The sequence below is a fragment of the Perognathus longimembris genome, chromosome 15 (genome assembly GCF_023159225.1).
Source record: "Perognathus longimembris pacificus isolate PPM17 chromosome 15, ASM2315922v1, whole genome shotgun sequence".
NCBI classification, from domain to species: Eukaryota; Metazoa; Chordata; class Mammalia; order Rodentia; family Heteromyidae; genus Perognathus; species Perognathus longimembris.
Window position 1 is genome coordinate 6,723,306 of NC_063175.1, and position 17,416 is coordinate 6,740,721.

The window sequence follows — 17,416 nt, forward strand, 5'->3', positions numbered from 1 at the left end:
TACACTTAGCCTGCTAATGCTGTATATTTACATAAGCTATGGAGTATCAGTTATTTCCCCCATGATCACAAGGCTGGTCCACGCAGCAAGAGATACCATACCAGTATTGCTAAGCCCAAGAAAATATCAACATTCAAACTCAAAAGTATATGATTTATGCTGAATTCATATTGCTTTTGCACCATCAGGAAATTAAAAAAATTATTAAGTCCAGCCATCATAAGTTGGAGTCTGTATACATTTATAGAAACACATAATTTATGAATTTCAGTTCTGTAGTATCTATACAACATTGATTCTGTTTGATAACAGTGGGGTATTCATGGTAGAGCAGTAGATATAATGTAAGTTACTCTCACAGTCATGCATTTTGAGTTGCTTTACCTTCCCAGCTACAGGTAAAAGAAAAGGCGTTTGCCAGAAAACTTTCATTGTCTCAGAGTAGCCTTCATCCCTGGAGTTGAGTAAAGGTTTAAAATTATTCTTACATCCATTGCCACTCTGCTCACACAGAGCTTGCCTTAGACATGATGGGTAAATAAATACCTGAGTTTAACTGCTCTTACAGCCTCTATTTTGCTAATAGTCTCTGTGGTATAGACCCACACTGGTGTGTTGGTTGAAGCTTCCTCCTTTTCCTGTACCCCTATTCCAGTGGAGAGCTTAGGAGACCTGTTTACGTTCTCCCTCGAGTGGGGCTGGCTAGGAGATCAGATCACTGTACCAGTGGTACAGTGAGAATTTTGAGGGCACTAGAATGATAGTCCGCTGTGGAGCCTGGGAAGCAAAGCCAGAGCCTCCTCTGGGCCTTGCTTCTATGGCACTGAAACTATAGCTACTTTTTATCCTCAACTGCCTTTCAAGTGCTTCCTGCAAGACCTCCTGGTTGTGCTTGTGTACAAGCATGGAGAATCCAAAGGTTACTGAGGAGGCCGGGATATTGAAACAAGGGCAGTGTGCTTCTCCTTTATCTGAATGACCTCATGGGGAAACCAAGAGCCCAAGGTGAGACTGCCACCATGCCCAGTATCTTTCCCAGAGAGCAGGGGGTTGGCTGCAGAAGCCATGCTGTAGTGATGGTCTGCAGTTCAAATTCCAAATGAGCTCTCTAGGTGTCCACTTCAAGCTTCCTAATGTCAGTCACATTCAGAGATGGCAACAGGTCCCAGGACCTGAGGACTCCTGTTCCTCATGAAAGGACAGGGGAAGTCTTCGGTTTTCGTATATTCTTCCTAAAACTCTGAGAGCAATGTGAAACCACCAGTGTTCGTGTACAAAAAGTGTACACCTCCACACTGCAATGGCAATGTGGTCTGACCAATGGCAGACCACAGTAAGGCTCATTGATACCTGGGCAACCACCTTTTGCCATGGATATGAGGTCTCTGACTATCACCATTACTAGGGTATTACTCCCCTTAGGTGGAAAGCGTCTCATCTCACCCTACAGAAGGTGACTTACTAAAGTACTCCACTTGCATCAGTTAGAGAAGATTTTGACTGCAGGTAACAATAAGAAAATAATGAAAACTAGATTCATTTTTTTAAATAGGCATTTATTTTCCCTCACATTTCTGGAAGTCCAAAGACAGGCAGCAGCTGGTGTTCAACATCAGAGCTGATGACTATAGTTTTATCACATTCTTTCATAGTTACTAGATGGCTGCTGGGGCACCCATTATCTTGTTCACATTCCAGAAAGGGAGAAGAAAAGAGGATAGCTCTGTGTCAGGAAGGCAAAGGATTTCAGTGCTATAATTTGGAAAATAAATTATAGCAGTAACTATACTTGGAATTACTGTGTGTCTGGCATTTAACATGAATTGATTCATTTGGATTGAAGCACAGGGGGTTCACATTCCCATTTCAGGGGTTAGAAAGTGAGGGTGCAAAGGCTCAATAGCTTCAAGACCCAGAGCCTGGGTCCAAGCCTGGGCCAACTGCCAACTGTCTTCAGAGTTTTCCTCTAAACCATTATCTAACAGTATAAAAGTATGTATTGTGTGTATAAAAGTGTGTATTGATCTAAAGAGACACACAATTACCTGAATTAGGAAACTGGAATTAGGAAAGGTCATTATTGGGAGACCATTCAAACAGGATTGAGAAGGTTTAAGTTCATATTCTGGCTTCCTTCAGCAATTCAACAAAAATTTGAGTTGTTATTATTTGCCAGACAGTGGAATTAATAAGACAGGCACACTTTTTCTGAACTTAAGTGGGGAAAAAAGAGACTTCCTACTCCAGTAGAGCAAGCAAGTACATAAGGGGTGCCCTTTATTGATGAATGATGAAAACGGGGTGCAGAGTTACATGCTGGGTCACTGGAGGAGCTCTACATTCTTTATCTGGGTAATTGATCAGGAGACCATTCCTTGATGTTGGCAGGTAAAGTTGAGAATGAATGATAGAAAGCATCTTGCTGCCAGGCACTGGTGGTCACATCTGTAATCCTAGCTACTCAGTATTTGAAGATCACTGTTCGAAGCCAGCCCAGGTAGGAAACTCCGTGAGATCCATCTCCAATAAATGACTGAGAAAAAGCTGGAAGTGGCGGCGCTCTGGCTCAAGTGGTAGAGCACTAGACTTGAGCACAGAGAGGCTCAGGAACAGAACCCAGGCCCTGAGTTCAAGCCCCAGGACTGGCAAATTAAAAAAAAAATCTATAGAATGTTCCAGAGAGAGCAAGTTTCCTTGGGGAAGAAAGAGCATTGCTTTTTAGAAAAACTACTAGCTTGCCAGTTGCTAATGCTTGGGGAGAGTAGTAGAAGTTGAGTCTGGAGTGGTTGAAGGGGAGAGCATGCTGAGCCTGGAATTCTGAGAGAAGAATTTGCATTAATTATAATTATGATTGGAAGCTTTGGTCCTCACTTGACTCTCAGTAACTCTTTCCTCTTACAATAAGATATAATAACTGGGTTTGACTATTGCTTGGGGTTAATGATAGGATCAGATGATGCGGTGTATATAAGAACAAATTGTTCTGTATAAAATCCTGCATAAAATAGGAGATCATAAAGGCACCTAGAGGAAGTATTTCTTAGCAAGAAGTATGTCATTTAAAAGTATTTTATTGTATGCAAGTAAACTTGTGGTTAGACAACGTAAGCTGTGCAGAGACAAATATAATTTTTAAGGCCTAATATGTTCACAGTGTTACATGGGAGTCTCACTTCTAGTTATGGTGTACACTTTTTGTTGTCGGTATTTTTTTTTCTGGTATTGGGGCTTGAACTCAGAGCCTTGTTCTCATTCAAGGCTGGTGTTCTACCACTTGAGCTGCCCGTCCACTTTCAGCCTTTTGCTTATTAGTTGGAGATAAGAGTCTTTCCTACTTTTCTGCCTCAACTGGCTTTGAATCATGATTCTCAGATCTTAGCCTTCTCAGTAAGAAGTAGAGGTGTGAGCCACCAGCACACTTCCAGATTGGGTTTTGATCTATTATCTTTTCTACCCAAACTGCCAAGACAAAGGATAAATGTAAAGATCTTACCTTGGGGGAGAGGGTGCAGGATTTTGAGCCTCAGTACCCTGTAGTTGCTATGAGCCATGCCCCTAAGTCCTTTTGTGTTTAGTTTGTTTTTCACATAAGATCTCCTACTTTGGCTCAAAGGGATCTCAGACCCAATCCTCTTATTTCTGTCTTCCAAAAAGCTGAAACTAAAAATGTGTGCCATCATACCCATGTCAAAATACTATCTTTTAAAAGCAATATGTGAAGTGAAAAGGAACTCAACTCCTGGCATGGAGAAACTCTTCCTAGGTGAGCAGCGTCTCATGGTCCCTTTCCTGTCTGAGCATGTGTGCTCTCCGAGCCTGTGTCCAGCTAGACAGAAGGCCGTCCTTGCCTTGGTTAAGGGATTCTGTTTGGATGAGGAGATACTGGTGGAGCTTTTGATACCTGTCTGCAAAAATGTAGCAGATTGGGATCTGTAGGGTTTCCTTACAGATAGCTCTTTCCACTGGAAATTTTACCGAGACCCCAGCAACAAAGAGGCTGGGAAATAGTTAAAGCAGAATTCTGCAGTTTTGTGCTGTTTATACCAAACCCTCCCAGTGGGAGAGACCGGTAGTACTAACAGAATTTTCTAAATACATTTGAACCAGAGTTAAATTAAGACTAATAAAAGTTCAACTCATCCCAGATCCAGCTCAACCCTTACTAGGATTGAAATGATCTGCCTCTCACGCTATCTGTCAGATAGAGGGAAGGCTCCCTTTGTGGGGAAATTAGTTTCACTCGTGTTTTGTAGAATTTTTTTTAAAAATTAGGTATGTCATACAATAACAGGTGAGAATCTATGTGAAGAAAGAAATTGTGACCCATGGATCATTGACTGATAGAATCAGCATTAAGAGGCACAATGACAGCCCCAATGGTGGCATAAAGAAATAAGAACTTTCAAATGGCAATAATAATATGTTAATGAATTTAGTGGGGAAAATATGGACAATGCCAAAGACAATGGAATCTCTAGAAGAGAATGACTCAGATATTCTTGATTCTCAAGACACAATATGTGAGTTGAAGCATTCTTTGGGTGGACTTAATAGCAGCCTAGATAAGTAGAAGAAAGAAAAACAAGCTTGAGATCGAGCAATATAAATTCTGTATACAAAGGACAAAGGGCGAACCAAACCAACAGCAGTACTCACAAGATAATATGTTGGAAATGAACTTTACAAGTTGCTTGGAAAGGGGGGGAAGGTTGAGTTGGAGTGGCAGGTAACTGGGAGAAAAACAAGGGTGGGGGTAACAATGTTTGACAAGAAATGTACTCACTACTTTATCTACGTAATTGTAACCCCTCTGTACATCACCTTTACAATAAAAAGGAAAAAAAAAGGAAATTCTGTACCTGAAACTCGGAGAAGGAACATGTGGGCAGATAAAACCCAATGTAGTAATATGTAATGCCTAAAAGTCATACTACTGGGATTCAAGAAGGAAAGGATAGAAATTGTAGGGCAGGAGAAATACGTGATGAGAAAATAGGTAATACCTCCAAAATGGTGAAAGACATCAACCTGCAGATTCTAGAATCTCAGTAACTCTCCAAGCAGAGTGAATGGAAAGCAAGCTATATCTATGCGCACATCACCTCCACACTGCTCAACACAGGAAGAGGAAGCAAACTGGTGTTCCGTGTAAGGATCATCAGTGAAATCTGTAACTGACATCTCACTTGAGCCAGTGAAGTCTACATGACAAGGGAAGGCTTTCTTTTTTTTTTTTTTTAATAAATTTTTATTGTCAAACTGATGTACAGAGAGGTTACAGTTTCATACATTAGCTATTGGATACATTTCTTATACTGTTTGTTACCTTGTCCCTTATTCCCCCTTCCCCCTCCCCCTTTCCCTTTCCCACCTTGAGTTGTTCAGTTGATTTGCACTAAACAGTTTTGCAAGTATTGCTTTTGTAGCCATTTGTCTTTTTACACTGTGTCTCTCAATTTTGGTATTCCCTTTCAGTTTCCTAGTTCTAATACCAGTATACACAGTTTCCAATGTACTCAGATAAGATACAGTGAGAGTGCAGGTACAACCACAGGAAGGGGATACAAGAGCATCATCAATAATAGAAGCTACAGTTTCACATCGCATGTTGAAAGTAATTACAACAGTGATATAACAATGGTTTCCATAACATGGAGTTCATTTAACTTAACATCATCTAATGTGTTCATAAGGGTATAGCTATTGGGCTCTTGTGATCCTCTGCTGTGACTAGCCTAAACCTGTGCTAATTATTCCCTATGAGGAAGACCATAGAGTCCATGTTTCTTTGGGTCTGGCTCACTTCACTTAGTATAATTTTTTCCAAGTCCTAAGGGAAGGCTTTCTAAAATGACTCAAGCAATGACAAATACTGTCTGCCTGAAGCTCTCCACCCGGTAAAACAAATTAGTGTACACCTATTGTGGGTAGAAAGCTGGGGAGATTTGTTACCAACAGATCTGTGGTATAAGAAATATGAATGGCCGAGCCCTGAAATGCTCAGGATGTTCTTAGAGCTGAATGGACCCCTGATGGAGCCACAGACACTCAGGAAAAAAGAAAGCACACCAGAAATGATAAAGGAAACTGTTTGTGTTTTTAAACTATTTTTGACTATCCGAAGCTGCAACTACTATAACTACTGGGGATGTAAACATGTAAAGCAATAGACAGTAAAAGTAAGTGTAGGGTTAGAACTATACTATGTAAGGTTTCCATGTTGCTGGGAACTCAATATAAAATTTCAATCTAAGTAGTAGTGAGTTATAGATCTCTGGGTAGCCATTAAAATAGAATGTAAGTTATAACAAAAAGATACCATATTTGATTCATATGAATATATGAAATAATAAAATCATGTTTTTAATGTCCAATGCACTGTAATTACCATACACTTAACTGAAACCTAACAGTGTTTTCCCAATAAGTTTCTGTGTGACACAGGTATATTCTGTTTTTCATGTAACATTTTCCTGGTAATGTTTTGGACTAAAAATTGCAAACAGCTGATTTAACCTCAGCTGGGTTTCTCCTAGTGCAATGAGATCTGAGACCGCAGAGGGAGGCTCATCTGACTACTCCAAGACCATGAGGGTCAGCCTTATGTAATACTGTTAATACTGTCTCAGCTCAGGAAGGTCCTGACCTTCATTCTACCCTGGGGTGAAGGCGAAATATTTGAATCCCTAACCAAGAAGTGAAAGCTCTTCCAAAAATGCTGTCTGACTTTTTTGCCAAAGAAAATAGTTGATCATTGCTCTTAAAAGATTTTTTGGGTGGATTGTCTCAGATGAAACCAGCATGTTAACTCAGCTGCCTAATGATAATCCCACACATCTGTCCTGTCAGCTGCTGGAATTTTATGGGGGTCATTGCTTTAAGATGCCATCCATATACATATTGCACAAGTTAGAAATTATGTCCTGTTATTGAGATGGTCAGTGTTATCCCTAAATATATATTCCCCAGTCTTCTATGATTCATATATTTCTCAAATTTCTGACGTCTTCCAACATTTACAGTGCTATGGTATGGGGTTATATCTGTTTGTTTGCTTAATGATGATACATTTATTTAGGGTAAATGACACGATTCTGCAGCCATTGTAAGGCATAGAAAAATGTCTAGTATGATTTTAAGTCAGGAAATAAAGTAATTTGCAGAACAATGAATTTAATGTGGATGAAAAACGACTTTCCACTTTCACCTTACATAATTATATTTGAATTATATTAAGGAAATTAAGCCAGACCCAAGAAAAAGAGGCTTCATGGTCTCCCTCATTTATAATCATTAGAATGTGCCTATAAATATACAAGCCCAATGGATAGTGAAAGAAATTATACTTGGACATAATTATATTTGATTCAAATATTCACAGAGTATTCTCTATTATAATTTAATTTGAACTGGATCTCTGCTGCTAAGATTGTAACTTTTTACAAATCAAGTATTTGTGTGTTTGTGTGTGTGTGTGTGTTACTGGGAATTAAACTCAGGAAGTTGTGTAGGCTATACAAGCCCTCTACCACTGAGCCTCACCCCCATCACTGAATATTCTTTTTTTTTAAATACAGAATTCCAGAACCACAAAAAGTTTTGGAGATCCATACACAATTTTTTCATATGAAACTTGGGGGTGCCATAGGCAGTGTTCATTGATTATAGTCTTACCCAATGTAGATGTTTGTGTATTTTGTACTCTGTAAATTTTTAGTGGTTTTCAATATGTCTTATTGCAAAAGAAAAAAAATCATTTAAGCTTCAAAAGTGATAAAGAGAGCAGTCTCTCATCTTACTAATTTTATGTTTTTCAACCATAAGAATGGACATGTCTTGTCCAAGATAAAGAATTCAGTAAAAACCTCTGATCACCAGATTATCAAACAAAGTTGCCTAAAGTTCTTTCATCACGTATTTTTAGAAAATGAGTATTTCAAGATATGAGAATCATGGTTCAAAGCCAGCCTGGTCAGGAAACTCCATGGGATTTTGATCTCTAATAAAGTACTAAAAAAGCTCGAAGTAGAACTGTGGTTCAAGTGGTAGAGTGTTAGACTTGAGCAATAAAAGCTTAGGGTCAGTGCCATGGACCTGAGTTCAAGCCCCAGCACCATCAAAAAAAAAAAGAAAAAGTTTCATGTTTCCTTGAAATGGTTTGATTTTAAGACATGTATGTGTTTGCAATGTTGTGGTCAGTTAATGTCAAAATTAGAACTACTTCTAAAAGGTCCATGGAAGGAACAATGATAGAATTGTAAAATTTTCTATTAAAGGTAATTTATAAATCTAGAAGAGTTTCTAGCAGTAAGAAGTATAAGCCAATGGAATTCCTTCATCCTATTAAGATAATTATTATTTACCCTCTCTGTTTGCACTCATGTATGTCAGCATATCTTTATATATGCCATAAGTTTTCGATTAAATTTTATAACAAGCTACGACAGCTCTGCATATCAAAATTTACTGATCCTCAGTGGGTATTAATGCCCACAGTTGAACATTACTGTTTCATCACTCTGAAGACCTGTTTCTACCCAGGGCTCCTGTCTGTGGTGAAACAGCTGCCTCTTAATCAACCCGTGATTAAGACACTTGGCTTGTTCCATCCTTTGCTTCCCATGAATATGGGTATAAAAACACTTTGAGCCCTAGCTTTCTACTCTTTTGGATATAGTACCAGAAGTAGAGTTGTTAGATCATGTGATATCACTGTGTTTTAAAACAGTTTTGAAGACTACCACATTGTTTTCTTAGAGGCTGTACCATCTTCGATTCCGTCTTCCAACAGCATGAGAATTCCACTTGATCCACATCCTCACCAAAAGCTATTATTTTGGGGCTTGTTTTTCTTTTAATAGTAACTACCCTAATATAAGCAGCTAAGTGTTTACACCCTTCTTTCTCATCCTCTTAGTCACTTTACAGGATAAGCTTTTACTGTCTCTGTTTGATATAAGCAATTCCCCGTTTTGTGAGTGTGAAATGTATATAGGTGTTTTCATGTTAATTTTATATGGCTACATAGGCATTATAAAGTATAGAGAATAAAGACTAAAGGTCTTCAGCAGGTGGAGATTTTCCCTCTCTACCACACTAACTTTTCTCTGTTAATTTTAAATTTAATGTTGTGATTTTTATCACACAAACACACTGCTTATCATTCATGGTTTTTATTCTTTCCTGCAGAAAATCCATTCCTCGTTGCCGAAGAATTAACAGGATGCTCTCCAATGAGTCCCTACATTCCCCTGCATTTAGCCGCTCTAACTCCCAAGCCTCAGTAGACAGCGGATCCATGGAGGACTTCTGGCGGGAAATCGAGAACCTTAAGGAGCACAGCATCATGGAAGGACAGGAGGAACCGCCGTCCACCCCAACTGAGACCAAGCCTCTGGATGGTAAGGGGCTATACTTGTGCTGTACGTGTTATCTTTTCCTTTGTGTGCTATCAGGTATCATGTTGACAAGCAGAATCACACCAGTAGTTCAAAGACTCACCCTGTAGAATTTGGCCCAGCTACCTGCTCTGCTAGAGTTGAATCTACCCAATTAGCACAAGGATAAAGCCAAGGTGACGTGACATGAAGGAGAGTTGCACTTCAGAACCATCCAGATCAGTGCCTTATATGTCACTACATAAAGACTTTGTTGTTTGGCTTGTCAAGCAGATGGAGTATTCTATTTTGGGTGTCTATTTTTGGTGACTTGACTACCACTAGTAGGAAGGAGATGTGTGTGTGTGTGAGAGAGACAGACAGAGACAGACAGACAGACAGATGAAGAGGAGGAATGAGAATTTGCCAGTACAATTTTGGAGGCAAAAATTGACTTTGAAGCATTCCCTGGTATTAATACTGTATTACAATTTCCTAGTGTTGTGTGAAATAAGGCTTACATTAAATATTCTGGACTAAATAGACAGAAAGAAGTTGAAGGTCAAAACAAAACAATTGTATGCAATTATACCTGGCTGTCAGAGAAAAAAACTCCTCACCTGATATTAAAAGAATTGGTTTCCAGGCCTAGCTGTTGTTGTTAGGTAAATATGTCAAAGGATGTTTTCATTAGCTAGTTATTGATTATTCTCAGAGCGATAAGGATAAACTGAAACTTTAACCACCTTTGTGGCTGGGAGAGGGGAGCAGTGGCCCACACCCTTATCCCAGATTAGATCCAGGCTGAGATAGGAAGTTCTGAGCCCAAGATGACCTGGGCAAAATCCTGAGGTTCTAGCTGAAAAATAAACAAGGGCCCTTACTATCCTGAAAAACTAAAGCCAAAGGACTGTGGGTGTGGTTTAGACGGCACAGTACTTTCTAACAAGGGGACCCTGAGTTCAGTCTCTAGTATCAGAGGGTGAAAAGTGTTTTAATTCCTCATTCTCTTTTCTACAAATCTGCCTTTCACTAAGAAGTGATCATCTAGATGTAACTCCATTAGGAGACTCCTTCCGGCATATAAACAAACCACCCCACATGCATTCCATGAGGGCCCCTGAAGGAATCATCTTGTCCTTGAAGTGCATTCTTCTTCCACATGCTTACTTCTTTACCCCTCCCCTTTTCCAATTCAGAAAAAACAAAAGGCATAGAAGGAAAACATCCTCTACCCAATGTCACTTTTCCCTTGCCTAGTGATCTATATTAAGAATTATGTCTTCCAAAATCACCTTAATTGTCTGACATGGCATGGATGGATAAAGAAAACATGTTATAAGTACATATCGCAGTCCTTTTGGTCTTAAAAAATGAAGACCTGCCAGGTGCCAGTCACTCACACTTACAATCCTAGCTACTCAGAAGGCTGAGATCTGAGGATCATGGTTTGAAGTCAGCCCAGCCCATGAAACTCTTATCTCAAATAAACTACTCAAAAAATCAGAAAGTGGAGTTGTAACTCAAGTGGTAGAGCACTAGCCTTGAGCAAAAAGCTCAAGGACAGTGCTCAGGCCCTGAGTTTAAGTTGTAGGACTGGCACAAATAAAGATAAAATGAAGACCTGTCATTTACACCATAGGACAAGCCTAGATGACACTATGTGAAGTAAAATAAGTGAGGTAAAGGAAGCCAAATACTGTATGACCTTAATATAGGAGAGTACAAAAGTGGAATGCATACAAGTGAAGAGCTCTTTATCAGTAAAGAGTTGTGGCTAATCACACTGGCTTTGAGAGTGCTATGGAGAGGTATCTAGTAAAGTCAGAAAGTAGGGATACGTATACAGATATATTGGACAACACAGTGATTGTAGTCAATAAACTACGTATTTAGTTTTTGGAGGTCACTAAAAATGAGATTTTAAGCATTCTGGTCTTAAAAATACCTGAGTTACTATGTATCAGTTATCTCAATTTAGTCATTTGACAGCATACACATATATTACATATGTTAAAGCAGTATGTTTTACATGGTAGATACTTATTACTTTTATGCATTGGCTGCAAGAAAACTAAGATACGAATTAAAAATAAAAAGAATCATGTGTTTGTCCCAATATGTAACCTCCAACTCAAGTTTCGACACCACACAGCTGTCATTTTACTATTTATAACTCCTTTCTCCATTAGTGAGCAACTGGACCCCAATCTCTACCATGTATTCACACATAGAACACATGGAAAGCATTTTCAAGCTTACTAGCCTAAACTGCTACAAAACATACTACGAACCAATACTGAATATTTATTGACAGACACTTGTTTTTCAAAGGGCTACTGCCTTACGCTTACTAGACAAACCGACTACCATGTGAGCTAGCCCCTCTCCCTTTTTGCTTTCATTATTTTTTAGGTTAAAGTCTTGAGTATCTAGCTGGGTGCCAGTGGCTCATCCTAACTAATCGGGAGGCTGAGATCTGAAAATCATTGTTTGAAGCCAGACTGGGCAACAAAGTCTGAGATTCTCATTTCCAAAATAGGCAGAAGTAGAGTTTTGGATCAAATAGTAGGGTGCTAGTCTTGAGCACAAAAGCTCAGGGGCAAGGCTCAGGCCCTGAGTTCAAGTCCTGAGACCAACACACACACACACACACACACACACACACACACACAAAACCCCTATTCTTTAATTAGTGGTGTGATCTGCATGACTTTTTTACAAATACATTTTTGTAAGATATATGTACAGCAAAGATTTTCATACTTTCTGTATTTTTCCATGGTTTTAATGGGAAAATTTCCATAGTTTTAATTAAAAATCACACTACTCCCATCGGTCTTTTTCTCTCTTGCTCTCCTCTCTCTCTCTGTCTCTCTCCTCCCTTTTGTCATTGCTACAAGAATATAGAAATATAGTCAATTTTTGTATCTTGTTCTCATACCCCATTGCCTTCCTAAATTCATTTACTAGTAGTTGTCTACTTGATAATTCTTTAGGGTTTTTCTACATACAAAAAGAGGTTGCTCATGCCTAGGTAGAGAGGCCTTGTAACAAAATAGAGCAAGGAGATTCTGAGTCTCCAAAACAGGCCAGTATCATCGGAGAACAGGAGGTGAAAGTATGGTATGAATATGTCCTGTAGACAATGTTAAAGCCAGGAAAAAGCCATTGCACTATTGGCATTTTCAAGAACTAATTTTGAAAAATGGATTGGAAGGGGATCAAGAATGATTGTAGGGGGCTGGGGATATAGCCTAGTGGCAAGAGTGCCTGCCTCATATACACGAGGCCCTAGGTTCGATTCCCCAGCACCACATATACAGAAAACGGCCAGAAGCGGCGCTGTGGCTCAAGTGGCAGAGTGCTAGCCTTGAGCGGGAAGAAGCCAGGGACAGTGCTCAGGCTCTGAGTCCAAGGCCCATGACTGGCCAAAAAAAAAAAAAAAAAGAATGATTGTAGGAAGAACTTCTGGGAATGTAACCAAGTCAAAGATAAGGTTAGCTCTCTCTGTGTGTGTGTGTGTGTGTGTGTGTGTGTGTGTGTGTGTGTGTACGCGCACACACACTGGATATATCTTACTGGGGGAACACATTCCACAGAGGCTTCATCCTGCTGAAAAGTCCAAGAATTTAGACCAACTTTATCCCAACTGTTAACTTACCTGCCAGTTACTCCTTCCTCCTACTCTTTCATTAACACCTCACAGAAGTAGAGAGAGAGAGAAAACAACGTTTAAGACCTCTATGTTCAATTATATTTATAAATTTTTATCCTTAATAAATGAACATCTAGCTAGGACTTAAGGAAAGGAAGACCTCCAAGTTATAACTCATTGGCTTTAAAGTTGTTTTAGAACTCTGGATCATAAATATACCTTTCATTTTCTTTTAAAGAGACAGCTTACAAAGCAAACAAACAATAAAAACAAGATGGCAAATCAAATGTTTGCCTACTTGAGATATTGGGCTGGTGAGTACATTAGAAGTCGTAGTTTATATCCCAGTGATGTAATAATGTAAGCAGAGTCTAGGCTTCCTAGACTTGGTCTTTGACATGTGTTTACATATCAGTCTAATCTGCTCTTTAAACAACCCTCATTCAGACACTGCCTTTTTAGCATCATACCCAGCAATGCGTGTTTAGTGGATTTGCAATGGCAGGATGTTGCTGTCTTTAATTCCTTTTAATTTTGTACATCCCTCTTCCAATGGATAGGTGAATCTTGGGTTTTTGAATTGCATTCTAAAAAAATAGACTGAAAATTCCCATGTTCAGAATTAGGAAAAAAAATGTATGAGAATAAGCTAATCTGATGAATATCTCCTTTTGCTCCAAGTTTCTTTTCCATCTTCACAAATGCCTTGCTTACCTAACAACCTAATACCCAGCCACTACCCAATACTTTGGTGCCCAATATTGGATGTCCATGTCATTGGGAATTATACTTTCTGTCAGGATAGTGGCTACAATCACTAGCCCCGTCCTGAGGGAGCTCCAGGAGAGGTAGTTGTAGATGCTTCCATTTACTCCATCCACAGGAGACTGCTTCATCTTGGTGGGAGACTTGATGGTATGGCTAAGTGGCTAGGCCATGAGTGGATGGCCTGCTGCCAGAACACTTCTTTATTCTGGCATCTGCTGTTGTAGCTCATCCTTGCCCAGTTTGCCCCTACCAAGACAGTTTTGTCTAGGAGAGCTTGGGCTTGGAAAAAGATTAGATTCACATATATGTTGATCAAGGGAGACTCATGAAATAACAGAAGCAGTGTACACCTCGCAGATCCTACAGAGAAGGGACTAGTGGGCTGTGCAGGGACAAAGAGAAGGCAGGAGCCACCCAGGGCCTGTATACTGAACCAGTGGATGGAAAGCAAGAGAGAAGGAGTGTGGTCCCCGAGGCCTGAAATCCTTGCTGGCGCCTAAGAAACCAGGCAGGTTTCCCTGTGGGGAGCTCCACTTGGCGGATTTGGAGTAGGTTATCGTTGAGATATGGCCACTGATGAATGCTTGGTAGGTGGAGGTCAGTGTCAGTGAATCAAGTTGCACTAGCTGTCCACAGACAGTGTTGTGTAATGCAGATATCTAGATAGACAATGCATTGAGGACCTGGGAGGACATGGGAAATGGACCTGTCCAGTGTTGGAGCCCTGCTTCTGATAAGGGAAAGTAAAACATAATCAGAGTAACTGCCGGGCAACCAAAAAGTACAGGACTTCACACCACTACACTGCTTCACATCACTGTTGGCGAGAACACCGAAGCCTAGACATACCTTAACATTTAACCAAAATTATTCAGCTGGGTTAATCACTCTGGGTTTGGACCTGCTTTAAAAAGAAATGCTTTGTGTTCTGTTAAACCATGCTTTTGGGGCTATGATTTTAGTCTAGATATTCGTATTTTACCAGTTTTTGAAATTGTTATCCATAATGGCTTATATTTAAGTCTCTGGCAGGGAAAATGTCTTCTTCAAGTTTCCCAGTTAACCTTGCTGTACTAGATGATACTGTCAAATTCAACCTATTAAAACTGGAATCTAGATTTTTTCTTTCACTCTTGGAGTCCTTTCTCATAACCACAGCGTAAGTCCCATATTGTTGACTGATCTCCCTTGCTGTATGACACACACATACCTCCAGTTGTATAGAAATGTCTTATCCTTCTCTCGGCCATTTTATATCACAGAAGGAGAACTTGAAGCAGAGTGGCTACAAGACGTGGGTCTGTCAACTCTGATCTCTGGTGATGAAGAGGAAGATGGCAAAGCTCTGCTCTCAACTTTGACTCGAACCCAAGCAGCTGCAGTAAAGAAGAGATACAACACCTATACCCAAACCATGAGGAAAAAGAACAAGCAGACTGTGCGGGACGTCAGAGACATCTTTGGAGTCAGTGAATCTCCTGTAAGTATGAACAACTCAACAGAGGTTTTAGTTGGATTTGGATGGAGGGTGTGTGTGCCAGGACCAGGGATGGAAACAAAATATCACAACAGGCTGGTTCCATCCTAGCTGTCAGAGAAAACAAAAGCATACTGCACACACATTTTATAAACGAATTCAAGTGATCATTCCTTACCTCCCATGGTAGTATTCTTCCTCCAAAGTGTATTTACTCCCTTCTGCTCTGAAGCTGGAGAGTAATTTCTTTGGCAGTGGAGAAATGGAAATTCCGTGGATTCTCAGGGAAATAACCTAAGGATTGTAAGCAAGTTCAGGTGAGTTGTTTCAAATGAGGGGGTGGTAAGTAGGGTAGCCTTTTTGTTCACAAAATTAACATAATAAAACAAAATGACTTAAATGGGTGAGAGGATCACACACACACACACACACACACACACACGCAGCATGGCATGTCTTAGGAGAAATGACTGGTTGAAGTTCCAGCTGATCCTGTCTGTTTCATGGTAATCAGTTTTCATAAGTGAAAGTCATTTCTCCTATTCCTACATTGGATTTATTGCTAGTTCTGCCTTCCAACTCCTTCCTTCTTCTCTTCATTGCATCCTTGCTATGTTTCATGTGGTAACTGCACTGTGCTTCAGCATGTACTGATTGAACTCATTCTCAGCACCGTCTGCTGTAAGGTTCTACACAGAAAGGATGCTTGGAACTTTGGAAACGTTTAGTATGCTTCTAGAAGGAAATTTGATCTCCTGCTTCAGACAAGTTGTTTAATCACTCTGATATCAACAGTTGAAGATTGTTCCCCAGTTGGAGTTACTGTACATTGTAGTCATCTTGTCTCTTAGCTATAGTAATCATAAAAGATAGTTCCCAGATGTTCACATATGCTTAATTAACCTTTATATTTGTGTTAATAGTATCCTAGAATTGCTCTTTAGAACTTTACACCATGAAGAAAATGGTCCATTTTCCTTCTGTCCCAATATACATACCTACCCTTTTCAGGTTTGCTAAGACTTTGAATTTGTACTAATGTAAAAATAGGATGTAGCCCCCAGTCCCATGTGCCAGGAACCAACTGAAATATGGCTTGCGGATAGTAGCTGAACTCTTAGTTGCGTTTAACCTTGATTGATTTAAATTTAAACAGTCACTTATAGGCATATAGCTTATGTACTGAACAGTCCAATTCTAGAATCTTCACAATTATGATATACTTTTAGGTAAGCACATTTGAGTTCTTTGCTGATTGAACTTTCAACTTAGTTCAACCCTATGGCTTCCTGAGTGGTGGGATTTTTCTACAGCTGTCATTGAGTAAAGATGGCTCCCACCAGTTGAGGCCAGGGCATAGCTGCTGGCATCCTGGTCAAAATGTCTATCAAAGAAAAGGTTTGTCCTGATGGTTTAAAGTCCCAGGCTCATGCTTTTAGTTGTCTATAGAATCATCTTGTGAGAGTCCTCAGTACTTTCCCTCTGCGCTTCGTTTCCCACATGGACGTCGACTTCAGACCAAGTAGATGACACTGTAACATAGAATGAGTCTGTAGGCTTCTCTTGAATCTTTAGTTTTCAAGCAGTGCGTCTGGTTTCCTAAGACTTTGGATTTGTAGGAACATGAAAAATAGATAAGGAGTCTTCTTTATAGATTTCTCTCTTCTTTTATTTGACCCTCCCTCAAGGGACAGAGTGGGCATTTGCTCATTGGAGCTCTTAAGTATAAAAAGAAATGAAGTCATTGACTTCTTTGAAACACATAGGTAGACATAGCATCTAGCTCAGTACATGTGTAGGGAAGGGGATGGTCCTGGGGTCTTTCTCAATCTTCTTTTCCTGTTCTTTTTTTTTTTTCAGATCTTTCTGCAATATCCCCCATTCCAGAGGGAATTGGGAATGGGGTCTTAGGCAATGGGTGATTAAAGACAAAAGAAGGACCCTGTATTTCAGGAAGTAAAGAGATTTTATGCTGCTAAAGGGAAGGGAACAGTCAGAGAGATGTCAGTACAAGCTGAGTATTGTGTATGTAGCTTAAAAAATTCAGATTGCTTCTTGTCAGAAAAGTTGACAGCCGTATAAACCTAGCCTTTAAAAAAGATTTTATGTATTTCCTATATAGGGTAAGGGATACAT

At 39.7% G+C, this 17,416-nt stretch overlaps 1 protein-coding gene across 6 annotated transcripts in view; it reads left to right on the plus strand.

Annotated features, from left to right (window-relative positions):
* The window catches only part of Arhgap28 (Rho GTPase activating protein 28), a 159,306-nt gene that overhangs the window by 87,926 nt on the left and 53,964 nt on the right, over positions 1–17,416 (plus strand). For all 6 annotated transcript variants that reach the window (XM_048363583.1, XM_048363587.1, XM_048363588.1 and 3 more), the window contains 2 exons: positions 9,190–9,401; positions 15,066–15,283. In XM_048363583.1, coding sequence (XP_048219540.1) covers positions 9,190–9,401; positions 15,066–15,283 — 430 coding nt within the window. The remainder of the gene's footprint in view (positions 1–9,189; positions 9,402–15,065; positions 15,284–17,416) is intronic.